General features: G+C 45.3%; 2 protein-coding genes across 5 annotated transcripts in view; both read right to left on the bottom strand.

Moving 5' to 3' along the window:
• Nucleotides 1–1,695: 1,695 nt before the first annotated feature.
• Nucleotides 1,696–8,981, bottom strand: LOC127614327 (synaptosomal-associated protein 23-like). Of its 2 annotated transcripts, none has more exons than XM_052085599.1 (8): nt 8,815–8,981; nt 5,196–5,310; nt 3,916–3,957; nt 3,751–3,799; nt 3,491–3,608; nt 3,234–3,404; nt 2,966–3,110; nt 1,696–2,492 (listed from the first exon to the last, which is right to left on the bottom strand). In XM_052085599.1, exons 2-8 carry the CDS (start codon nt 5,250–5,252, stop codon nt 2,430–2,432), a joined length of 645 nt encoding a protein of 214 aa, XP_051941559.1. In that variant the 5' UTR covers nt 5,253–5,310; nt 8,815–8,981; the 3' UTR covers nt 1,696–2,429. The 2 variants fall into 2 exon arrangements, with proteins under 2 accessions (XP_051941559.1, XP_051941558.1); XM_052085598.1 differs by lacking the exon at nt 8,815–8,981 and adding an exon at nt 8,629–8,797.
• Nucleotides 8,982–10,823: 1,842 nt separating this feature from the next.
• The window catches only part of efna2a (ephrin-A2a), a 120,926-nt gene continuing 105,475 nt past the window's right edge, over nt 10,824–26,274 (bottom strand). Inside the window, exons 2-4 of one of the 3 annotated variants that reach the window (XM_052085608.1) lie at nt 20,462–20,754; nt 15,644–15,709; nt 10,824–13,454 (exon numbers count right to left, since the gene is read on the bottom strand). In XM_052085608.1, coding sequence (XP_051941568.1) covers nt 13,330–13,454; nt 15,644–15,709; nt 20,462–20,754 — 484 coding nt within the window. In that variant the 3' untranslated portion in view covers nt 10,824–13,329. Of the gene's footprint in view, nt 13,455–14,274; nt 14,712–15,643; nt 15,710–20,461; nt 20,755–26,274 lie in introns of those variants that run through there. The other 2 variants (XM_052085607.1, XM_052085609.1) reach the window with 2 other exon arrangements.

A 26,274-nucleotide genomic window follows, 5' to 3' on the forward strand; every position in this document is an offset into this window, starting at 1 on the left:
GCCGAAAAAACCGACCATGTATTGTAAGACGTTTTTAGCCAAAAAAAACGCCTTACTATACATGGTCGTTTTTTTCAGCTAAAAACGCCTTACTATACATGGTCGTTTTTTTCGGCTAAAAACGCCTTACTATACATGGTCGTTTTTTCGGGTCAAAAACGCCTTACTATACATGGTCATTTTTTTCGGGCTGAAAACGCCTTACTATACATGGTCGTTTTTTTCAGCTAAAAACGCCTTACTATACATGGTTGTTTTTTTCAGCTAAAAACGCCTTACTATAACATGGTCATTTTTTTCAGCTAAAAACGCCTTACTATACATGGTCGTTTTTTTCGGCTAAAAACGCCTTACTATACATGGTCGTTTTTTCGGGTCAAAAACGCCTTACTATACATGGTCATTTTTTTTCGGGCTGAAAACGCCTTACTATACATGGTCGTTTTTTTTCAGCTAAAAACGCCTTACTATAAATGGTTGTTTTTTTCAGCTAAAAACGCCTTACTATACATGGTCGTTTTTTCGGGTCAAAAACGCCTTACTATACATGGTCATTTTTTTCGGGCTGAAAACGCCTTACTATAACATGGTCGATTTTTTCAGCTAAAAACGCCTTCCTATACATGGTCGTTTTTTCCGGCTAAAAATGCCTTACTATACATGGTCGTTTTTTTCGGCTAAAAACGCCTTACTATACATGGTCGTTTTTTCGGGTCAAAAACGCCTTACTATACATGGTCATTTTTTTTCGGGCTGAAAACGCCTTACTATACATGGTCGTTTTTTTTCAGCTAAAAACGCCTTACTATACATGGTTGTTTTTTTCAGCTAAAAACGCCTTACTATACATGGTCGTTTTTTCGGGTCAAAAACGCCTTACTATACATGGTCATTTTTTTCGGGCTGAAAACGCCTTACTATAACATGGTCGATTTTTTCAGCTAAAAACGCCTTACTATACATGGTCGTTTTTTGGGGCTAAAAACATCTTACATCGTTTTTTTTCAGGTCGAAAATGCCTTACTATACATGGTTGTTTTTTTTTGGCTAAAAACGCCTTACTATACATGGTCGTTTTTTTCGGCTAAAAACGCCTTACTATACATGGTCGTTTTTTCGGGTCAAAAACGCCTTACTATACATGGTCATTTTTTTCGGGCTGAAAACGCCTTACTATACATGGTCGTTTTTTTCAGCTAAAAACGCCTTACTATACATGGTTGTTTTTTTCAGCTAAAAACGCCTTACTATAACATGGTCATTTTTTTCAGCTAAAGACGCCTTACTATACATGGTCGTTTTTTTCGGCTAAAAACGCCTTACCATACATGGTTGTTTTTTTCGGCTAAAACGGCATACTATACATGGTCGTTTTTTGGGGCTAAAAACGTCTTACATCGTCGTTTTTTTTTCAGGTCAAAAATGCCTTACTATACATGGTTGTTTTTTACGGCCCATGCACAAATAAAATGAACACCACAGGATAATTTTTAAGCATTTTTATTGATTTTAGAAGCTGTTCCTGAAAATTAAGGACAATTAAGAACATAATTTTGCAAGTTCTTTTATGGATTTTTATGAATTTTAAGGACCCGTGGGAACCCTGATACAATTCAACAAAACAAAAAGGCTTTTTTTTCTTAATGTTGTGCTGCCGAGCGAACATATTTAAAAAGACTGAGCAGATGACATTCATACTTGGAATAATAGCTTTATTACTGAGTACAAACAATTCAACAAAACAAAAAGGCTTTTTTTTTCTTAATGTTGTGCTGCTGAGCGAACATATTTACACGCGGAGCCAGCGGCCGCGCACCGATCACCAGACCTGAATGCTAGCATGCTAATCGCTAACAAGGATATTTACATTACAATCCACTTGTCGATCCCTCGGACGCCGGGCCACGTATCGGGGACATGGCAGGGAGGAAGCACATTTTGAATTTTAAATAGGTTTAAAAAGGGGACCGGGGAGGTGATTTCATTCACAGCTCTGCTTGAAGGAATAATTAAATAGATGCATGGTTTGATATTAGACATACAATAACCATTGACGGGGGATTAAAACCGGTCCACAGGCGGAAGCCGTGTTGAGAGCGGCACCGACAAAACAATGCGTTCCCTCATAGGTTTTTGCTGCCGAAAGGTGGCCATTTTTAAAAGCGGTTGGAAGTTTTTGAGGGATCCCGCATACATTAACCAGTTGGCGCTCTGCATAGCGAGCTTGTGTTCTTGCGTGACAGTCGTGTGTGTGTGTGTGTGTGTGTGTGTGTGTGTAGAAAGCCGTTTTTTTTTTAATTGATTTTTTGCAATAGAAAAAAAAAAGTCCTTTCACCGGTCCTCTCTCTATTCTACACAAGACGATTGTGTGTTCTTGCGTGGCTGTGCTGGTCTATGCGTGTGTGGGGATGGAGAGAGCGGCTGGCTTCTTAGTTGATGAGCTTGGTGGCTCTCTGGTTTGCGTCGTCAATGCGTACTTTGTTCATGTCCGCCTGGATGCAAAAAAAAAAAAAAAAAAGTGAGCAGCAATTAAAACACAATGTCACATTTGGAAATGTGTCTTTTTTGTTGAGTGAAGAAATGTGACTCAAAGTTATAATGCCATGAAAAAAAAAGAAAGTTTTTGGGGGACTTGGGAGGGGAGCTGTCATCATGCATGAATAAAGTCAAAATTGTCAAGAAGGAAAAAAAAAATCTGAATCATTTGGTCATGTTTTTTTTTTAAAGAAAAAAATACTGCAAGCATTGTCAGAATCTTACAAAAATAAAGTTGAAATGTCACACAAGACATAATTAGATGAGTCATATTTTGGGGGAGAAACCAAAGTGGTGGTGGTCATGAGCAGGAAAAATGTTTGAACCCAAACAGAACAGTAAAAAAAACTAAAAAACTTTAAGGAATTTCTTTTTTCTTTTTTTTAATGATCTAACGGTCGGGGGGGGATCGGATATTCAGTCATGTTACCTTGTCGGTGATCCGGTCGATCTGTTTGTTCTGCTTGTCGAGTTCGGTGCCCATGTCCACCGCCATGGATTTCAGGTTGCCGATGAGGCCGCCGACGGCGTTCAGGTTGTCCTCCATCTCGTCTTCGCGGGCGTCATTGGTTATCCTGAAACGTTGACAAGTGTCCCGGTAAGAAGCGCCGTTACAGAGACCGAAATGTTTGAATGCTCAATTAAAAACAAAACAAAACACAATCTATGATACGAAGAATCCATGGAGGAACGCTCGCCTCTTGATGTACGGCCCGGACGGCGGCGGCGGCGCGTTGACTTGACCGTTCCGAACGGCCGCGGGTTGTTTCGACACCACTTTGGACCCGTCGCCGTTGCTTTCGCTGTCCAGTCCGCTTCCGATTCCCCACGTGCGCTTGTAGCGGGAGTCGTTCTCGATGGATGAAACTCTGGCAGGAAGGAGGGCGACTTTGACTTTTTTTGCGAGCGCGCAGGGGGTCACGGCACGATGACGGGCGGAGGCGCGTTTTGGGACCTGTTGCACGGGCAGACGCAAAGCCCGCAGCACTTGGAGAGGTCGGTCAGGTTCTTCTCGGCCAGCCGCATGTCCTGGTTGATCTGGTCCATGCCGTCTTCCACGCGATTGAGTTGCTCTGAAACACCGGCGCGGCGTCCGCCGCCATTACACACCGTGGCCGACATTTTGATTGAAACAAAAGAAAAAGTCTTCCACCAAACAACATCAAAATAGACTGATTGACTTTTCGGAGGACAGTGGACCCCGCCCATACGCACCTCCTTGCTGGTCCAAGACCACCATGGTTTTAATGCCAGTTTCTTTGCTCTGCAAACAGCAAAGAGCAGGGCGTCAATTAGGATGCGAGAATGTTTGTGGGCTCCCTTGTGGTTGTCCAGTCAAGGGCCGGCCGAATGATGACGAGGGCGGTCGTCGGGTCTCACCTCCTCGGCCATCTGCAGCATCCGCCGCGTGCTTTCCAGCGACTACAAAAACAAAATGGAGAACGGTCGATGCACGTTATCTCGGATTGTGAATTTCCATTCCTATTCACAAAGGCACCCCCCCACATCCCCCCCTCGCCTACTTGTCAGGTGACAAACGCGCAAAGAATGGAAAACACGACACAGGCAATGACTGCTGCAGGCGTGCCACATTCTCGCGTTTCTATTTTTAGCAGACGATTGACCACGACGATAAGACCGAAGTCAAGGAAAAGATCTCTTTGAGGGCGTCGATCAAAATGAGGCATCTTTAGCTTTTATTTCTCCTCACTGGTAGAGCAGCGTATCAGGGCTATGCTTCAAAAATTAAAAAATTCTCATTCGCCTTTTAGCAGAGCTGCCCAAGTCACTTTTTGAATGTTTTCAGACAAGGAAAAAAAAAAAACACATAAATCCAAACAATTCAACAAAGAAGAGTCTAGTTGCCTTGATTTAAACTTCGCCGAGAATAGCAAAGAACGTCGGCATTTTGATTGATACGCGAGCAAAATACTCCTCGGATCTGTCAATGCACATCATTTTGATAGTGGACTCGTTTCTGACCTCCACTGAGCAGAAGGCGACAGCATGTCAGCCGAGCGGGCGAAGGCAGAAGGAAGGAAGAGACAAAAAAACATGACATCATCAAGCGCCCGCACGTTCAAGCGGGAAGAAGCGCCACAAGTAGCGGCCGTTCAAAGTTGGCGGCTGGCGTCCGCGCGTTGCATAAAACGCCAAGATTGAACAGTGACGAGCTTGGAGATTTCAAAAAAAAAAAAAAAAAAAAATTAATAATCAGCATGAGATGAAATACTGCAACGGTGATTACGAGGTTACGACAAAAGCCAGAACTCCGTTTGCGCATGTTAATAGTCCCGACCAATTGTGTCAAATTTTGCAGAAGCTGTGCGAGGAAAAAAAAAAACAAAAAAACACGACATCCAACAGCAATTTTGGAATCAGCATGCAAAATTTTAATTGGCATCGAAACCACACCCAATTTTTTTCTCCAAATCGTTTCATCACCATAAAAGCGCCATTTTTTTGCCCCCCAGCGCGCAAATTGTTAAATCAACAAAATATCTCGACGCTGTTGACAAAAGGCGGCGCCAGCCAGCTGAGCATCGGGATGCTTTGTAAATATTCTCCAGGCGTTAGCGAGACGCCGATTTGCAATCGCGTCGTTTCGGAAGGTGGCTCCCGTTCGGGGCGACGCCTCCTCGCTCACGCGCTGGCGTTACCTCGTCGGTCACTTGGTTGGCCCGGGCGGCGATCTGCTCCACCGTCATGTCGTCCATGTTGCCGCTGTCCAGTTTGGACGCTCCTCCTTTGGTACCGAGCTCGATAGTCTGCGGCCTGCGAGAGAGCGCCACGAGTTAGTCGGTGGAGAAAAAGCAATCAAAATGGCTGCCTCGTGAAGTATTAAGGCTTGGGGAATGATTTCGGCATGAAAAAAAAAATAATAGTCAATAAATCAATAAAAATCGCATCAAACGTTTCACTTTGAGGCTCTTTTTCCTTAGTTTCTCGGAAAAGAGGATTTTCAAGAAACCAACGTTCAACTGTTTTCTCAAGAATGGCAAAAAGTAGAAATGTACTTTTTTTTTTATTTTTAAGAAGAGGGGAAGCACTTTGTTTTAGGTTGCATGCTTATTTTGGCACAGAACTCCATTTTCTGTAGGCCTTCGAAACTTTGTCCAAAATGGCTGCCAGCGGCGCTCCAATTTAAAGATAAGATAAGATAAGAAAAAACCTTTATCAGTCTCACAATGGAGAAATTCCCAATTCACAGCAGCAAAGTTATGAAAGGAAGAAGTAGAACAACAAAAAAATAGGAGCTGCTGGAAAGGCAGCCACTCTCGCGGCGCCATTTTGAAGTCCAAATAACAAAAATAACGCAAGACAACACATAGGACACAGACAGTCGTGCAATCTTCACCAATTTTCTGCATACACTTTGTTGTCTGAAGCAGTTCTAGATGAAAGAGGAGCGGATCAAAGTGTCCTTTCTCCAGTGGATCAGAGACAGAGAAAAACTTTCAAAAAGCAAATTTTTTTTTTGCTTTTTGAAAAGCAAAAAAACACTTTGATCCCTTTAAATTCAATTTATAATTAAATATATTTAATTTAATAACTAATTCAATTTAGGGCGGCCCGGTAGTCCAGTGGTTAGCACGTCGGCTTCACAGTGCAGAGGTACCGGGTTCGATTCCAGCTCCGGCCTCCCTGTGTGGAGTTTGCATGTTCTCCCCGGGCCTGCGTGGGTTTTCTCCGGGTGCTCCGGTTTCCTCCCACATTCCAAAAACATGCGTGGCAGGCTGATTGAACACTCTAAATTGTCCCTAGGTGTGAGTGTGAGTGCGAATGGTTGTTCGTTTCTGTGTGCCCTGCGATTGGCTGGCAACCGATTCAGGGTGTCCCCCGCCTACTGCCCGGAGACGGCTGGGATGGGCTCCAGCACCCCCCGCGACCCTAGTGAGGATCAAGCGGTACGGAAGATGAATGAATGAATATATTTAATGTAATAATTAATTTATTAAATTGATTCAAATGGAATTTGAAATTTCCATTGAGGAAATGGCAAATTTCCTCATTTGCCATTTGAGGAAAATGGCAAATTTTTGAGCCCCCCCCCAAAAAAAAAATATATAGTGATATATATATATTTTTTTTGCTAAGAAAGAGCCGTTGTCAGATGCGGAGCGCCGTCACGAGTCTGAACGTTGACACCTGCCAACAGAAATTGGAACGGCTCGGTTATGAGTACAAAGAGCAACGCGGAGAGTCACAAGATGGAGTTTGGACGAGTCAACATCCGACAACTTTAGGACTACAAAGTCAGTCTTTTAGCCACTTTTTCGACCCGTCAAAGTCAACATCCGACCACAATCGGAGGCAAACGTGGGAATGAAGGCGACGCCTCTGGGTCACAAGCCGTTCCACGACACTTTTACCACTTGACCGAGGCTGCTGCTATCAAATCATTTTGAGAATCAAATCCTCGACCGATCACAACGCGCACGTGGCGAGCAGGCGCCGTTCGTGCGCTCGAGGGGCTTAGCAAGCATTTTTTTTCTTATTGTTCGTTTATTAAAGTCATTTTGGTTTTCTGCTCATGTGTACAGGTGCCCGCTTTAAATGTTGAGGTTACGACAAGGCACCCCGGAGCTAGTTAATAGTCCATCCTTGGTGATCTCCGTTGCTTCTTTCTTTTATGGCTGCGAGTCAACGTTTGACAGGCCTTGTGAAATTTTACTGCATGGCGGCGGTTTAGCGCAACGAAAACGCAATCCAGGCCGATTGTGACAGTTGAACGCCGTTTGCGGGCATCGAAAAGTCATCAGCAAGCCCCGACTTGCTCTCCTCCGAGGACGTTGCCGTGCATTCATAAGTCACGGTGAATGTAGCGTCGCCCCCCCCCGCCCCCCCCCCCCTCCAACCTTCCTTCAAGCGGTGCAACGGTTGCCGCATTTTGGCACACAAACGGGGAAAACTCGACAAAGCTATCGGGGGGAGCGAGGAAACCTTGGAGGAATTCTGCTTACTGGAAACCCGTCGCCCACTTCCTTTGCCAACGGTTTCCCTTTGGAGTCAAAGCTGCAGCGATGGCACTTTGAACGGGAAACGGCAAAAGGAAAAGGGAGCATCAGCTTGTCGGGATGACTTTAGATTTGATTAATTTTTTTTAAACATGCTCCCTTTCTAACAAATTAAACCTAAATTGAAAAAAAACAATTGAGTAGAGTTAAAAAAAAACAATTTACTGGCACTTGAGAAAGCATGGTGGACGACTGGTTAATTCATCGCATTTTTTTTTAATTTAAAACATTTCCTGGTATTATTTCTGCTGAAGTCGAAACTTTGGTTTGATATCAGTAGAAAAAAATACAAAGCAAAACATTTTGAATAGTGCAATAGTCAAAGCAAAACCTATTTATGAAGGGGGTGAGGGGGAGATTTAATTTTAAGGCCATATTGCCGAGCCTAAATATTGATAATATAGTGCATCCATATTGATGTGAGAAATTTTGGGATACTTGCGGGAGGGCCAAGGTTTTTTTGTTTGTTTGTTTTCCTTCATTCACGCATTCAATGCGCCCACATGCCTCTCCTAACCAACAAACCTTTTCGAAAAAGGCCAATGTGGACGTGCCGATTCGTGTGCTCCAAGAGTTGAGTTCTGGTTTTTCTACCCAAACCTGTTCCACCAGATCTTGGTACACTACACAATGACGTCTTTGCTTTTTCCTCACGATGACGCTTTAACGCAGACCACCGAAGAAAAGTCTTCCTTTTCCTCCCGAGTCATTGATGGGAAATCCATTCAGGGAGGGCCAAGGGGGCTTTAAAATCGCCACTTGAAAGATTAACAACTAAAAAAAAAATATGTAATACTAATATAATTCATATTTAGGGGATGAGAGAAAACAAGATACAATTGTACTTTTTTTTTATTAAAACGCGCAATAAAAATGTAAGACTCCACCGGTGCTCATCGAAGCATTTAGTGATATCACGAGAAAAAAAACATTAACTTGAGAAACAGGTGACGTTAGCATGACTGGCATGCGCGAAAGTGATCAAATAAAGACAACGACGTAAATTATCGGCCGGTGAAACCCGAACAACCAAGTATGAGGAAAGACTGTTTTAAAAGGAGTAAAAGTCACTTACATTGTGCTGAAAAAGTGGCCGTCGACGACCGGCAGGATCCGAGCAAAGTGGCCCCCTACGGAGCCGACCAGGAGCTAGTCGGCTAATGCTAGTTCCGCTTTTCCCCTGACGCCGCCACCCAAATAAACAACGCCGACGGCTGGGGCGAGAGACCGATAAAGTTGTCCGAGGGCGGTCGGTACTTACCTTCAAACCCTCCCCGCGTCGAGGTTTTCGAGCCGGCAACTCCTCCTTGAGTCAGGTATGGGAACTCGTCAGAAACTTCGGGATTCCTTCACTTGGCCTCGCGTCTCTTCTTCCTTCTCGATCACGAGCACGTACGCGCTTGACGGGCGGCGTGCGCGCGAGTGGCTAACGGTCGGTGCCTTCAGGGACCATCGGATGTCAGTGATTAACGTGTAGCCCCAGTTTAGCCACGATAGCATTTGACTTAACATTAGTTATAAATTACTTTCTCGGGCCCTTATGTAACAGTCAAGCCTGCCTTTAGCCCCGGGAGAGAAGAAGAAAAGCTGGAGCCGTTTCTGCAAAAGTGTCCCCAATGTTCAACTTTGTGAATAAAAAGTAAATTTCAGTATTGCTGTGTGCTTCCGTACAGAAGAAGGAAGGCGTAACAAATTAAGGACGACTGGAAAGTATAAGGTAAAGAGAAAAAACAGGCCATTTAGGAGGAAAGAAACTTGTCCGCAAGGAATTCGAACTTTTTTTTTTTTTTTTACGTCAAAACGTTTTAGTCGTAGAATGGCCCGGGTATTTGAACGCCGCACACTTTAGCTGTCATCTGTATCCGGAGAGAAGAAAAGAAGCGTTGCTGTGTCCCCCCACACGAGTGCAGCATTTACCCTTCACCTACATTTCCTTCAGACCCCTATGAGTCAATGTGCATTTTCAGTGGATGATTTTTTGTTGTTGTTGTTTTATCACCTCTTCTTGCGTTGAATCAACCTGGCTATTTAATGTATTTATTTTATCTTGTGAGACAAACTGACCCAGGAAAAAGCACTACAAATGAAACCATGGGGAAAATAGTGACTTATTACCAAACCGCGTTATGTGAGACGTAACCCACCAAATATTTAGTACTGTTTGGAATCCATCCATCCGTTTTCTAAACTGCTTATCCTCAAGAGGGTCACGGGCGTGCTGGAGCCTCAACTGATTTGCCAACCAATCGCAGGGCCAGTCCCCGGTGAAAACCCCACGCAGGCACGGAGAGAGCACGCAAACGCCACATGGGAAGGCCGGGCCCAAATTTGAACCTTGGACCTCTGTACTGTGAGGCGGACATGCTAACAAGTCGCCCATCATGCCACGCGTGGTTTTTATGGAGATGTGACTTCATAATGAGATGTAACAATGTTTATGGAGATCGTATCACCGCACAGCAAATGACACGAATGTATTATTTTGCACTGTTCTATCCATTCAGTGTCAAAAGGTGGCCAGCTCTGCCCTGGCCATGTATCTTTTATAGCATCTACATAGCATGCATTATTCAGCAACAACACATGGCCCCATCTGGGCCCATGCTTGTGTGTGCTCTTGCTCAACTTTTTTTTTCCGGACGTTTTTTTATCATTTCACGCCAGATCCGACAGCGCAGCAAAGAATTCCCTCTAAGGTATACAATGTATGCATGTGCGGAACAGTGAGTGCAGATGGCACGCTCAAGATCGAGCTCTTTCATCACGCTCTCGCTCATTAACAAGGGCGGAAGTGCTGCCCTAATTCCATAATTCCGTTTAAAAAAAAAAAAAGTTTGTGAAAGAAGAAGAAGAGCAAGAAGGGATTAGCCTGTTGTCTGGAAACAAGAGCGAGGAAACAAACGGGAGTAAAAATGAAAAAAAAAAAAAAAAACAGAAGATGCGTTGCCATCTGTATTTCATGGCGCTCCTTCCTTGGCTGGCGCCCAAACTGCCGTCTTCCAGGCCAAAATTCCCCTCCTGCCAATTGTTGTTCCACATGCAAAGCCAATTAAAAAAGGAGGTGGGGGGGCTAAAATAATGAAATGATGAATTGGACAGCGAAAGGCAGCGTGTTTACCTTCTGCGTGATCACAATAAATAATTTCCGCTATCATTTGCTCATTTGATCTAGTCTACTTTCTGTTAGCGGGGATTCTTAAAGTCAGCAAAAAAAATAATATAAATAAAATAAAATGATAGAAAATCAAAACCTGAAAAAAAAAAAAAATCGACCATAGGGACCCCGAGGCATCTTTCTGCACCAAGCACGAAAATGAGCATCGGATCATGAACCGGAGAAGAAATAGCAGGACGGCATCGGTAGAAGAAAAGAAGACACACCTTTTTTTTTTTCTTTTGTTTGTTTGTTTGTTTTAATCTTCCACAGGCTACACTCACTCTCGCCCACCCCATCACTGCATCCCACGCAGGAGGTTTTAACAGTGATTTTTTTTTTAAATGCTACAAAAATAAGAGGAAACCGGGAAGGAAGTGCTTCCCCTTGTTTGTGTGTGTGTGTGTTGTGTTGTGTATATGTGCATGCCTTGTATTGTGTGCTTTTCAACATATGATCCGCAACTCACAAGAATTTAGCGGGAAATTACAATGGGTGGAGGGTGCGGGGGGGGGGGGGGGGCGGTGATGTTCTACTATTACTCTCGCGAGCTCCAGTGAAATGGCGCCTCGTCTTGGAACGCAGTGCACTCGAGTGAGCGACATGAACTCGAGAATTTCCGAAAAATGTTCAAACAGGATCCATAAAATTCCCGTGTTAAAAAAAAAAAAAGGTGATTTTTGATCAAACTAAAAAAATATATATTAAAAAATTAAAAATTAAAAAATTACCCTGTAAATTACCTGTAAAATTCATTCATTCATTCATCTTCCGTACTGTTCCGCTTGATCCTCACTAGGGTCGCGGGGGGTGCTGGAGCCCATCCCAGCCGTCTCCGGGCAGTAGGCGGGGGACACCCTGAATCGGTTGCCAGCCAATCGCAGGGCTCACATAGACGAACAACCATCCACGCTCACACTCACACCCAGGGACAATTTAGAGCGTCCAATCAGCCTGCCACGCATGTTTTTGGAATGTGGGAGGAAACCGGAGCACCCGGAGAAAACCCACGCAGGACCGGGGGAGAACATGCAAACTCCACACAGGGAGGCCGCAGCTGGAATCGAACCCGGTACCTCTGCACTGTGAAGCCCACGTGCTAACCACTGGACTACCGGGCCGCCCCTTTAAAATTAATTACAAAAAAAAAATACCTTTTTCTTAAAATGCCACAAAATTCTTGCGAGGGCAGACTGTATCTCTGCATGTCTGCGTGTCTTCACAGTGCTTTACTCCGATATGTTCGCTTCCCAGCAACAAAATTTGCACTTTCTTCCACGCATCTTTTGACGTAAAACTCAGTCCATCCTGCATGTGCGTGTGTGTGTGTGTGTGTGTGTGTGTGTGTGTGTGGCACTCCCACCCTCGTCACAATCCACGCGCTTTCCTTTCCGACTGGTTTTAAAGAGCCAAGACCAGTTCGAATAAGCAAGCGTCTGTTGCGGGTGCGGGTCGAGTCTCTGGGATGGTTGCCGCTTGGTTTCATCCAGTGACTCCATCCCATCTGCCGTTCCCAACGAAGAGAGAGACTCCTCCTGTCAGCTGTCTGAAAAAAAAGTCTTGGGAGAACCTAGAGTGGCGGCAGGGTGCTTCTGCCCCCCCCCCCCCCCCATGAAAAAATAGATCATCAATACAAACAAGCTTGTTCTGAGGGGTTGTTCACAGTGGTCATGCAACTCGAGTGGCGCCGCCTCTTACCCCTTCGCCAACCTCTTCATCAAACCCCCACCTCCCGGTCCCGAGAACCCGTTCCCCAAGAAACCGCAACCCCAGAACCCGCCCCGCTCACCGGTCTGAGAGAAGTGACCACAGTCGTAACGATACACAAACACAAAAGAGGTGGGGGTGACCGGTGGTACATTCATACAGGAGTAAAAAGTCATGGTTCCAGAAGTCACCCGAAGCCGTTGGACTAAGACAAGTGCAAGACTGGCGCCTGTGTCGAGAGCAGGCGGTGATAAATGCTTTAGTTTAGAAACAACAAAACGAGACGAGAACAACATCCCACCTGAAAATGTACACCCCTCGCCAGACCCCACCCGCTAAGCCTCCCAAAAACAGGCTATGGTTAAAGTTGTCATGGTTGTCATGGCGATTGATCCCGATCGGTTAAGTCGACGGCAAGAATTTGATTAGGTTGTAAAAAAAAATTAAACAAAATGCAGGCTTGGCTACTTGCGCTTCAGGCTTTGGGAGTACAAAAACCGTTTTGTGCATCCGGGCCGAGCTTCTGGATGGATGACAAGTCCACGGCGACCTCAACCTCATCGCCGGCCGAGAGTCTATCGTCACATCCAAAGAAGATCCTGATACGAGTGAAAGGACATTTTCCCAGAGTGCAAACATATCCGGTCCACCCCCCTGGAGACTTGCCAGGTCTGGTAAAGGGTGTCCGTGGTTGGGCCATGGAGGGCGGGTGGGCAGGGGGTGTGGCAGTGGTGGTGGCTGGTGGTCGCATTGAAGATAAGTGGGGGTGCAAGGGAAGGTGGATGGGGCGGGGTCAAAGGGCTTCCCTGAGGGAGGTGGTGGAGTTTCGAGGGACAGCCAGCTCAGTCCGGCCCGGCATCCCAGGATCCCGGGGCGAGGAGCTCCAGGAAGACGGTTGGGGGCGGGGTCAGTGGGTCACGGCCAGAAGAAGAGACCGAGCAGGAGCCAGGCTGGAGCTGCTACTCGGCCCACAGAGTCTGGCCTCCAGCTGCGACCGCCGTCCGTCAGGAAGGGCTCCGGAGAATCGTACCCCGAGCCATCTGAAACACAACAACGAGACGCGACAAAACATCCCGTCTGACAAAAGAGTGAAAGACACAGAGAAAACTCGGACCGGACCTATTTCCGATCTGGCTCGCTTACGTTGAAAAGCTAGCCCGTTCGCAGCTAATCAGCTGTTCACGTCCAACACTGCCCGTCGGCGAGCCAGAACTTTCTCTGCATCCTCTTGAGAAGTTTACCACCCTGCCCGCTCGGGCGTCAATTCCGCGATTAGCCTTTCGGGCCGCTAACGGAATCTTCTATTACGCTGCAGTATGCTGATAGCTAATGCTTGCTAACATGACCGCTTCTGAGGAGCAAGACGTTCGGGGTGGCATCTTAGGGCGTCTCAGAAAGAGCAAAAAAAATTAAAATAAAAATATGCCGATAGGTGCAAATAATTGTGTGCTTCCGCCAATTGTTTCGGGTTTAACAGAAAAAAAAATATGGAGGCCATTCATCCATTGTAACATGTTTGACGATTGACTTTTGGTTGTGCTAGCATGTCGGCTATCAGCTGATAGCTAATGCTTGCTAACATGACCGCTTCGGAGGAGCAAGACGTTCAGGGTGGCATCTTAGGGCATCTCAGAAAGAGCAAAAAAAAAATAAAATAAAAATATGCCGATAGGTGGAAATAATTGTGTGCTTCCGCCAATTATTTGAGTCGGGTTTAACAGAAAAAAATATGGAGGCCATTCTTCCATTGTAACATGTTTGACGATTGACTTTTGGTTGTGCTAGCATGTCGGCTATCAGCTGATAGCTAATGCTTGCTAACATGACCGCTTCTGAGGAGCAAGACGTTCGGGGTGGCATCTTAGGGCATCTCAGAAAGAGCAAAAAAATAAAAATATGCCGATAGGTGGAAATAATTGTGTGCTTCCGCCAATTGTTTGAGTCGGGTTTAACAGAAAAAAAAAATATGGAGGCCATTCTTCCATTGTAACATGTTTGACGATTGACTTTTGGTTGTGCTAGCATGTCACTTTGTGCGTACTGGAGCTGATGCAGCTTTCGCCATACCTCCTACCTGTGCCTGCTCAGGAGTTATGGCAGTTCCAAACCGAACCGAATCGCTCAGTGAAAAGGCGAGGAGCCAAAAGGGAGAGCACGACTTGCAACTCTTTGCCTGCAACTGGAGAGGCAAAGCGTAGCAAGAAGACGACAGAGGTGGGAGGAAGCGACGGCAGCGGAGCTCTGCAGGGGGGGTTTAACCAACCTAATTACAGTTTAATCACAGAGACTCGCCGAATCTGGAGCAGAGCGCCGACCCACACACACACACACACACACAACCCACTTGTAAATTCACCGTGTCAGTTCTTCACACACGAGAAGGGTTCCAGAATGAAAGCAACGGAAGTGATGTTGTTTCAGTAATTTGGGAGGAAGGGTAACCATCCAAAGCTTGGAAAGCTGGCTCATGTGCCCCCCTCCCACCCCCGTCAACCCCCCCATCTTTCCTCCCCTTAACATCTTCAAAGTGCGTCACCATCAAGGGAGACAAGTTACTAGGAACGTTCGATGTTGCTTTTCGAGCTCTCCTTCACATCTGCCTCACTGGTAGACCTTCAAAATAAGAGTTGCATAACAGCTTCCTGCCATCTGACCTACATTCACCGCATTGCTCTATCGTTTTTTTTTTTTTTCCCCCACCAGCGTCCGTAATAGAAGACAAGACGGGAGACACGTTGGGGTGGTGGGGGCGGGGGTCTGCAATGAATTACAGTTCGATTGCGCTTTTGCTTACTGTTATAATTGCATCGAGAAATTCAAGTTCAGCACCCAGCATGGCGCCTCGATGTACAATCTCAGCTATGACTTTCCTGTCCCTAAAAGTCCAACAATTTCATGGTTTTGCAGGACCAGAAGGTGTCAATTTTACTCAATTTTCCCTCGAACCCCCCCCCCCCCCCCCCGCCCCCGCCTTCCTTTTTTTTGGGTGTGAAGAATTGCATGGTAAACGACACCAAACACTCACCCGGGGCTAAATACAGCCCATGGTTGCCATAGGTTGCCTGCCCCTGTGCGAAAGCTTGGTGTGGCTTTTCTGCAAATTGGAGCGCAGCCTTTGAGCCGTGCCGTGCCATTCAATCAGACCTCTCACGCCCCTTTAATTTCTCCCTGATAGCCAATCTGGGCTTCGTGTGCATGTGCGCGGGTGTGAGTGCGTATCTCGACTTACCAGGAGGTCTGACATACACCTTCAGCTTTAGACACGCTCGGCCCACGTGGTTGGGATGAGGAGATGCTGCAAAGGGATTGCAAAAGAGTGATTACTGAAAGAATCCTCAAAATGATGGACAATTTGGATGCCATGCGGAAATTACCAGAGACCTGCCCAAAAAATGCGAGGGACCTGGGATTGATCCAAGATTCATACCAAAACGCCCAACTTCCTGTTCAATTACGTGAGTGAGTGCTTGAGACTTTTTTGTGCGAACTTTAGAATGGGGTGGCAAAAAGGTCTGCCAATTTAGTGTCACCCATCTGTCAAGGATACCAGCTTCCAGTCGGGCCTAATTTTGGGAGAATTCAGCAGTAGAATTTCACCAAGAACAAGCAGTGGATTTTGTCCAACATGGCTGCTTGGAATTCATATGGTTGACTTCCTGTACAAATTTTGGGGTGGGTTCTTGAAAGTTTTTCATGAGTCTTGATCTGATAGACATGTCCACCAAATTTCATGTCATTTGGTGAAACTTGGATAAAAAAAAAACAATATACATATACGAGCCTTGGCATTCATCCAAAATGGCTGACTTCCTGTTCAATTACGCGAGTGAGTGATTGAGACTTTTTTGTGCGAACTTTAGAATGGGTTGGCAAAAAAGTCTGCCAATTTAGTGTCACCCATCTGTCAAGGATACCAGCTTCCAGTCGGGCCTAATTTTGGGAGAATTCAGCAGTAGAATTTCACCAAGAACAAGCAGTGGATTTTGTCCAACATGGCTGCTTGGAATTCATATGGTTGACTTCCTGTACCAATTTTGGGGTGGGTTCTTGAGAGTTTTTCATGAGTCTTGATCTGATAGACATGTCCACCAAATTTCATGTCATTTGGTGAAACTGGGATTAAAAAAAAAAATACAATATATATATACATATACGAGCCTTGGCATTCATCCAAAATGGCTGACTTCCTGTTAATTTTGAAGAATGGGTAGGGGTAATTTTTCTCCTCATCTAAAGGTGATTCAGCCATTTTTTTTGCCCACATTGAAAACAACATTACTGTCAATTCCCCCCCCCCCCCCCCCCATAAATGACTGATGACATAAGCAAGCTCAACGATTCTACCATTTGACACATCGCCTCATTAAGTTCGGCCATACATCAAGAAGAGTCAATCAGCACTCAGCCATTTGTCTTCATTGGACGCTCGCGCAGTCATTAGCCAAGACTTTAATGATGACGCTCACGAAGATTAAACACAACGGCGCATTCACACGCATTCCGCTCGGTCCCCGTCTCTGCCATCCACCTGAAGCGACTCCGTCGCAGAATAAAGATGGAAAATCTGCGCAAATCCAAGCGCTTATTTCACATCTTTAGCATCGAGCACCCGGCGCCGAAGCGGCCGAATGCCTCTTCACTGGCACACTGTGGCATTTTCATCGCAGAGACGAAAAATAACGGAAACGCAGCGGCGAATTCAAAGCATTCATGTGAAGCACGCTTAGTGAGTGGCAACGTAAAATGGCTGCCGACGGATTCACTTCTCGCTAGCGGCAGTCTTAATTCATGATCAAAGTCAATGGGCGGAGCTGAAATACTTTGTGTTTTTGTTCTTTTACACTAAGTAGTGTACCACCCTCTAGTGGTCAACAGCGCAATTACACCCCAAATAAATGCACGGCAAAATAGAGTTATAAATTGAAAAAAAAAATCCACAAAATAGCGCAACTGTAAACCCGGAACCTGAGTTTACTGTAAATCACGCGAATTGTTCATTCATCATTCCGTATTTTTGACGACTAACATTCACTGAATACCTTTTTATCGCGACACTACCGATAAACGCCTCAAGACATCGACAAATTGTACTTTGATTGTGTTTTGCGCATTTCTTCTTGAAAGTCTTTTATCAGTCCCTGCCGCTGCTTCGCTTTCCCAGCACATCCACAATCGACGTGTCCTGAAATCCCATTGAGAGTCACTCAGCCTCATCAGACGGCAGCTGAGAGAACAGAGGCGGGGAGGGGCCTATCTAACCTGTCAACGTGTCAGCCACATGATGAACACACACACACACACACACACACACACACACTTGATCGAGGCACCTGGTCATGAATCACTGGGAAAAAAAAAAATCAATGTAGTTTTTTTCCCCATCAGAACATACAACAGACATACACACACACACTGAAAAATGCTGCCGTAGCAAATCAATAAAGACCTGTGTGTGTGTGTGTGTGTGTGTGCATGTGTGTGTGTGTGTGTGTGTGTGTGTGCATGTGTGTGTGTGTGTGAGAGAGAGCACTCATGTCAGAGAGCAAAGTGCATGTCTACTTGTCAAGATGATGGACACGGCCTTTCACGCACTCACAATCACTTGACAACCGCGACTCCCCGACTACTCCTGCGCACATACTGACTCCCCCCCCCCCCTTTTTTTTTTTTTTTTTTAGGAATATGCCCGAATCCCTCTGGGATGTGGTTAATACAATACCAAAGTCGGCCACTATACAACTCGAAGGGGCCCACCAGGCCAATCGGAAACAAAAGAGTGTGTGTGGATTGCAAGTGCAAGGGGGGGGGGGGGGGGGGGGCATCAGGTGGTTGTCTTTGCAACACATGCCGTTCATTCATTCACAAAACGGGATTTTATATTTTTACATTGTTCACATTTACTTGAATTTGAAATTTGATTTGATTTTAATTTGTACAACGTGTCTATATATATATATATATATATTTTTTTTTTTGGGGGGGGGGTGAAAAATTTGGTCATTATTATTTTATTTTGCCAATTTAATCCAATTAAACATCTTCATTTGATATTTTGCCTACACTTTTTTTGCAGCATTTTCCAGTATTGCCATTTATTTTATTTCATGTTTCAGCAGCAACATTATTTGTAATTTTTGTACAAGTTTGATTGAATTTACATTTATTCGGCAATTTGCTTTTATTTCCCGGCTCTTGCCATCATTTTCATTTCTTACGGCTCTGTCCCAATTTCCTCTAGTCTTTTGTTGAATGACATGAAAATGAAATGAACAGTAAAATAAATCGTTTACATCTCGCTTTAATTGCAATTTTTAAAATGATGATCATCTTATTTTTTGTGTGACCGTTTCAGCATCGTGGATTATTTGCCTGAATTTATCGATGCGTGAATTTAATCTTTGACGGTGCATTTGAATGATCAGAGAAGCTCGGCGGGCGTTTTTCAAGAGCCGTTTACGCGCCTCTAAAACAAGTCTTGAAATGACTCCATCAAAAGTCCTCACCCCTCGTGTTGCTATTTTCGAGTAGCATATTTGCAATTGACCGCGTGGATGATCGGGGGAGGGTGGGCAAGGGGGAGCGGGACCCCCCCCCCCCCCCCATCTGTGACACTAACACCTCTGTTGTTAAAGCGCATCAACAGCGATAATAAGAAAATGATTACAAACTGAGGAAAAGCAGACAAGGGAACGAAAGATGGCGGCCGTGTTTACGTCCTGCGAGTGCCGAGTGGCTTGTGTTGATTGCATATTTACATAATCTTTTACAAATGCATGGAGAGCGGCGGGCGTGCATAACAAACACGCTAGCAATTTTTTCTAGTGTGGATCAACCAAAATGTCTGCGCCAAAAGGAATAATGTGCACACCGGGGATAAGCTGTCAGGGGGGAGGCGGAGCCTCATGAAGAGTCAGTTTTTCAACTTGAATTCTCTGGTCTGTTCTTTACAGTATAGCGGCCCTCAAGGTCCAAGATGATATCGTCAAAAGGGCTTCATGAGCATATTTCCTGTTGAAATTGACGACCGGGACGCAAAGTGAGGCAGCCGGCGGCCCAGCCTCACCTCAGGTTGCGCAATCGCTCGTGAAATGGGTTGCGGTGGCCTGCGATTTACCCGTCTCACTTCAGCTCTCCAATAAAATCCTTCCAGACACCTTAAATGTGTACTCCAATTCTTCATAGTTAGACTCACATATCTATTGTTGTAGTTTTGTCATATTTGTCTAACTTGTACTACATCCATCCATCCATCCATTTTCCGAACCGCTTGATCCTCACTAGGGTCGCGGGGGGTTGCTGGAGCCTATCCCAGCTGTCTCCGGGCAGTAGGCGGGGGACACCCTGAATCGGTTGCCAGCCAATCGCAGGGCACACAGAGACGAACAACCATCCACGCTCACACTCACACCTAGGGACAATCTAGAGTGTTCAATCAGCCTGCCATGCATATTTTTGGAATGTGGGAGGAAACCGGAGCACCCGGAGAAAACCCACGCAATCCCAGCTGTCTCCGGGCAGTAGGCGGGGGACACCCTGAATCGGTTGCCAGCCAATCGCAGGGCACACATAGACGAACAACCATCCACACTCACACTCACACCTAGGGAAAATTTAGAGTGTTCAATCAGCCTGCCATGCATGTTTTTTGGAATGTGGGAGGAAACCGGAGCACCCGGAGAAAACCCACGCAGGCCCGGGGAGAACATGCAAACTCCACACAGGGAGGCCGGAGCTGGAATCGAACCCGGTACCTCAGTACTGTGAAGCCGACGTGCTAACCACTGGACTACCGGGCCGTCACTTGTACTACATTACTGAGAAAAAAAATCCCTCTGTTGGCCACAGTACACACACACACACACACGCGCACCAATAGAAGTTGGGGTGTCACATGAAGAGAGAAAAACTAATTGTGGACCACCCTGTGCTTTTTTGGGGGGGGTAGATTATTCATTTGACCCATTTTTTAGGGTGAAATAAATAACCAAGTTTCCAGAGTGCACCCAAACACAAGACACGACACAAACGAGCACGGCGAGCAACGTACAGATGTAGTAGTACTCATGTCCGGGCCTGAACTCGAAACCCAGCGAGAAGGGCGTGAAGAGCTGGAACTTCTCGGAGAACCTGAGGGGCCCGTCGGCGCCGCTGGGCCGGTTGCACTCCCAGCGTTTGAAGCCGCGCAGCCGGTGCTGACAGGAAGCGTAGCCCTCCTGGTTGACCATGAAGAGGATGTAGCGCTCCATGCGGCCGTGGTTGGGCGGGCCCTCGTAGTAGGGGCAGTAGATGTCCAGGTAGTCGTTGATGTTCACCGCCACCCGGTATTCCCCGTGCCAGAACCTGTGGCCACACAACATGGCGGTTATCTGGTTATTGCGTATCGGCGACATTTTTTTTTTTTTGCGACATTTTATGAGGTGTATCGCGATTGCATTTGGATTTGATTTGATTTTTAACTTTGTGATGGCATCGTATCAATGATGTGACTATTATTTGATCATTTTCCATCTTTTTTTTAAGCCGTTTTTTTGTATTGTCCAAGGTTAGATAAGATAAGATAAGATATCCTTTATTTGTCCCACACTGGGGAAATTTACAGCCTCCAGCGGTAAGAATGTAGGTAGAAAGAAGAAAAAATTAGCATTTATGTAACAATTTAATTCCAACTTTTATTTTATTCTCTGATATAAAAAGGATCCATTCATCTTCCGAGCCGCTTGATCCTCACTAGGGTCGCGGGGGGTGCTGGAGCCCATCCCAGCTGTCTTCGGGCAGTAGGCGGGGGACACTCTGAATCGGTTGCCAGCCAATCGCAGGGCACACAGAGACGAACAACCATCCATCCTCACACCTAGGGACAATTTAGAGTGTTCAATAAGCCTGCCACGCATGGTTTTGGAATGTGGGAGGAAACCGCAGCACCCGGAGAAAACCCACGCAGGCCCGGGGAGAACATGCACAAACTCCACACAGGGAGGCCGGAGCTGGAATCGAACCCGGTACCTCTGCACTGTGAAGCCCACGTGCTAACCACTGGACTACCGGGCCTATTATAAAAAGGATCACTTCAGCAATTTGGAGGGTGGGGGGGGGGGGGGGGGGTAATTTATGCAGCAGGAAAATGGAGCAAATAATTTCTATCCTCTTCGATAGAAAAAAAAATTGTGACTAGCACTTTCCATTTTATTATCATTTGACTCGTTTAATTTTAACGTCGAATATGTCATATTTCCACAACCGATATAATTCTTTGACAAATATTTATTTGCTGCTTATTGTGTAACCACCCAAACAAGTTTGTCCTCATTGCTGTTCACACTGTAGAATCATATTTTTCGGAGTGAAACTGATTCCAAAATTCAAACAAATTCTTACAAAACACACACTTTTTAAATTTTTTTTTTTTTTAGCTGTTTCCTTGATAAGCAACTGAACACCATCCCAGAGTTTATAATCCACTATAAATGCCACTGGCAGCTCCGTGTTGCGTCAATAAACACTTATAAACAAAACAAAAACAAAAAAAACAAAAAAAGCCCCAGAGCAGCCCAACACACCGGTGAAGGCTTTTGATTAGAAGACAAAAAAAAAAATAAAAATCAATGAGGATCCCTGGCGGCAGAAGTTTGCACAGTTCAGGTTGTAATAAAGCGACGCTTTATTGGAGATGATTCGCATGTGGAATGGAAGCGAGGTGAGTCGAGGCTGACGTGACGACGGGAGGTATAGAAATATGTCATTTCACAATCACAGTCACACCAAGGTACAATTTCGACTGTTCAATTAAGCGACCATACATGTGTTGTGGCATGTGGGAAGAAACCGGAGTAAACAAGTACACTGGCGAAGGTTCTTTTCAAAATAAATTGACCTTTTTTTTAAAGTTTTTTTAAAAGTCTTTGACAGCCATTGATCGGCTACGACGGAGACATTCCAGGTCTGTTTATTGGGCTTTCGGACAAATTATCCTTTGAAGGAAACGACGGTCGCGGCTCTCCCGGGGGTGTGGGGGGGAATGGTGGAAGTGAGTTGGATGTGAAATGAGCGCCTTCACGCCTCGCCGGGCGAGTCATAAGGGGATCGCGGCGACGGATCATTTGGAGGCATTGATCCGGCCGCCGGGAGCCGGGCTCGGTTCTCTCGGCTCTCCCAATCAAAAGCCATTAAATGTACTTGAGGGGAAATCTGCAAGGAAGGAGAAGCGAGCGGGACAATAGAAGAAGAAGAGAGGATGAGAGCGGCGGGATAATGAGATTGGGTGCAATGCGAGAAGGGAGCAGATGGGATAAAGCCGGCGAGTGCGCGCGGGTGTCCGTTTTCCCCCCGCCCCGTTCATTTCAATTTGCGTCGGTGTCCGTTTGCGCCTGTTGATTGTGACGTGTGCGAGTACGCGGCCACTTAACCGCACGGCGCAGTGGAGTCTGGCATTAGCGCCAGTCTCAAGTGATTTGGAATAAAATACGACCATTTTGGATGCGAGACCACTAAGAATAAGAATGAATCAAATCACCCAAAAAGCCACCAAGTTACCGCGATAAGAAAAATAAATGAAGGCTTCCAAAAAGTGTATTTAGAATCGTTTCTATAAGTACACACCAAAAGTTGATTTCATACCATACTACAACTACGCCTACTCATAATATTGATAAAATAGCCCCAAAAAAGCAAATGACTCGTGCTCATTCCAAGCTACTTGTAAAAAGGTCACCAACTGATGAGCTTCAAATGAACAAAATCATTCGCCGAAGCGCTGAACACAGCAGTTTGTTCACAGAAAATAGGAAGCTAGCATAAGAGGCTAACATGGGCCAAATGTTCATTCCAAGCTTCTTGTAAAATGGTCACCAACTGATGAGCTTCAAATGAACAAAACCATTCGCCGAGGCGCTGAACACAGAAGTTTATTCACAGAAAATAGGAGGCTAGCATAAGAGGCTAACATAGGCCAAATGTTCATTCCAAGCTACTTGTAAAAAGGTCACCAACTGATGAGCTTCAAATGAACAAAATCATTCGCCGAGGCGCTGAACACAGCAGTTTGTTCACAGAAAATAGGAAGCTAGCATAAGAGGCTAACACGGGCCAAATGTTCATTCCAAGCTACTTGTAAAAAGGTCACCAACTGATGAGCTTCAAATGAACAAAACCATTCGCCGAGGCGCTGAACACAGCAGTTTGTTCATAGAAAATAGGAGGCTAGCATAAGAGGCTAACATGGGCCAAATGTTCATTCCAAAAGCTACTTGTAAAAAGGTCACCAACTGATGAGCTTCAAATGAACAAAATCATTCGCCGAGGCGCTGAACACAGCAGTTTGTTCACAGAAAATAGGAAGCTAGCATAAGAGGCTAACACGGGCCAAATGTTCATTCCAAGCTACTTGTAAAAAGGTCACCAACTGATGAGCTTCAAATGAACAAAATCATTCGCCGAGGCGCTGAACACAGAAGTTTATTCACAGAAAATAGGAGGCTAGCATAAGATGCTAACATAGGCCAAATGTTCATTCCAAGCTACTTGTAAAAGGGTCACCAACTGATGAGCTTCAAATGAACAAAATCATTTGCCGAGGCGCTGAACACAGCAGTTTGTTCACAGAAAATAGGAAGCTAGCATAAGAGGCTAACACGGGCCAAATGTTCATTCCAAGCTACTTGTAAAAAGGTCCCCAACTGATGAGCTTCAAATGAACAAAATCATTCGCCAAGGCGCTGAACACAGCAGTTTGTTCACAGAAAATATGTGGCTAGCATAAGAGGCTAACACGGGCCAAATGTTCATTCCAAGCTACTTGTAAAAAGGTCACCAACTGATGAGCTTCAAATGAACAAAACCATTCGCCGAGGCGCTGAACACAGCAGTTTGTTCATAGAAAATAGGAGGCTAGCATAAGAGGCTAACCCGGGCCAAATGCTCATTCCAAGCTACTTGTAAAATGGTCACCAACTGATGAGCTTCAAACGAACGAAATCATTCCCCGAGGCGCTGAATCGAAGCGGTTTGTTCACAGAAAGTTGCCGGCTAGCGCGGGTAAGCTAACACGGTGTAAACGTGTACTCAAAGCTTCTTCTTCTCCAAGGTCACAAAACCTTGGGGCTTCAAATGAACGATATTAGTCGTTGGAGGTCCAAACTGAGAGATGCTAACCAAAAAAAGTCGAGCTTTACTTGGGAATTGAGCAAGAAACAGGTAGCGTGTCTCTCATCATCCCCGTCTCTCAGCATGACTGTGATCAAAGGCTCTGGCTTGAAGAAGTGCATGTTTAGCACACTCGCCCGCAAGCATGTGCGCGCACGCACAACACCCTCGTCCTCTCCTCAGCCACCCCCCCTCCATCGATCTCCGACTGACACTCGCACTAGAGCCAACACAAAATATTAGCCAGTGAACTCCCGCGTTTTGCCGGGGTTAGCGACCAAGAGGAATGAACACATATTTTCAAAATATTGATAGTTTGAAGCCTAAAATGTTCCCCAAACAATGATAACCAAAATGTTGGAGTATCATCTCAAACTCATCTTATATGACCCTTCAAAATAAAGCGCTCAAAACGGAATAGTACACAAGTCTACTAGGACACAAGGATACTCGGACAAAAGTAGACAAGGAAACTGGAAACTTGCTACTTGGGAGTTCAAAAATTTACTCCCCCCCCCCCCCCCCAAACTCTACCAATGAAAACTCAAGTGCGGATTATTTTTGTTCTCCAGCTGACAGCAAAAAATAAATAAAAAAAGGTAAAGTTGGACATTTGAGTTGCGCCTCTGCAGGCACAAAACTCCTGCCGGGAGCGACCGGCTCAGCGTTCGTGGTGTGCTGACAGTAATGAGCATCACTCTCCTTCCCCAAAAAGCGTCAGCGATGGATTTGCCGATCCTGCAAGAGGAGAGATCGCCCTTCCCCCCTCCTCCACATTTTTTGGGAGAAAAATGCTAATGTTCATCTCGTTAGCGTTTTTTGGCAAGAAGAAGAAGAGGAGAGGCTGCAGGCTGTTTCTGCCCGATGTGTGTTAGTGTTACATTGCCGCGAGCGCCTGTCACTCTCCGTGTCAATTAATCGCAAGGCTTTTATCTCGTCTTCCGTCGCTCCTCAACGTCATTCACTCGCTAATGTTCTTTTCTGTCTCATCTCATCGGTGTCTGTCGCGTCTGCTATGTGACTTGTCATCGTCCGTCCTGTCCTAACCGTTAGGCTGTGTTTGATTTTATTACACTTTCAGCTTTCTGACTTGTCTGTAAATTTTTTTGGGGGGAGGGGGGGTGGCGGCGGCAGGGGAGGGATTCTTTTATTGTATGAAATTTCCATTCATTTTAATTTTTTAGCCCCTCTAATTGCAATTTCTTTGTAATGGTCACATACAAGTTTATACAGTTGAAATTCGCAATATAGAAATGTCTTATTCAAAAACTCCCTCGGAATGATTTCATGGCACTCACAGAATACATTTTTTTTGTGTCTTTCAATACATTAAAAAAAACACACAATATATTGAGAGAGGGCAACACAAAACGATGGCACAAACAGCGTAAGAGTGTACTGAGTTTACAGTACGTTTACAGTAATATGTCAATATTCATGGCCAAAGATGTACGTTATGAAATGAACCAAAAGCCATCACTTGTTGTCGGCGTAAAAAGCAGGATTACGGAGGGTGTGAATCTTCCAATAATCTGACACAAAAACCAGTCCGATCTGAAGCACTTCCTGTTTTTGTTCTTCTTCTTTCAAATTTAAACAAGTCAAACTAAATAGTGTGCTGTCATCTAGTGTTTGATGGTGGAATTACACTTAACAAACAGGAGGCAGAACAAACAGTCAAACTAACTAAACCCCCCCCAAAAAAATCCGCAATAGCGGGAC

Source organism: Hippocampus zosterae, chromosome 14 (assembly GCF_025434085.1).
Source record: "Hippocampus zosterae strain Florida chromosome 14, ASM2543408v3, whole genome shotgun sequence".
NCBI lineage: Eukaryota > Metazoa > Chordata > Actinopteri > Syngnathiformes > Syngnathidae > Hippocampus > Hippocampus zosterae.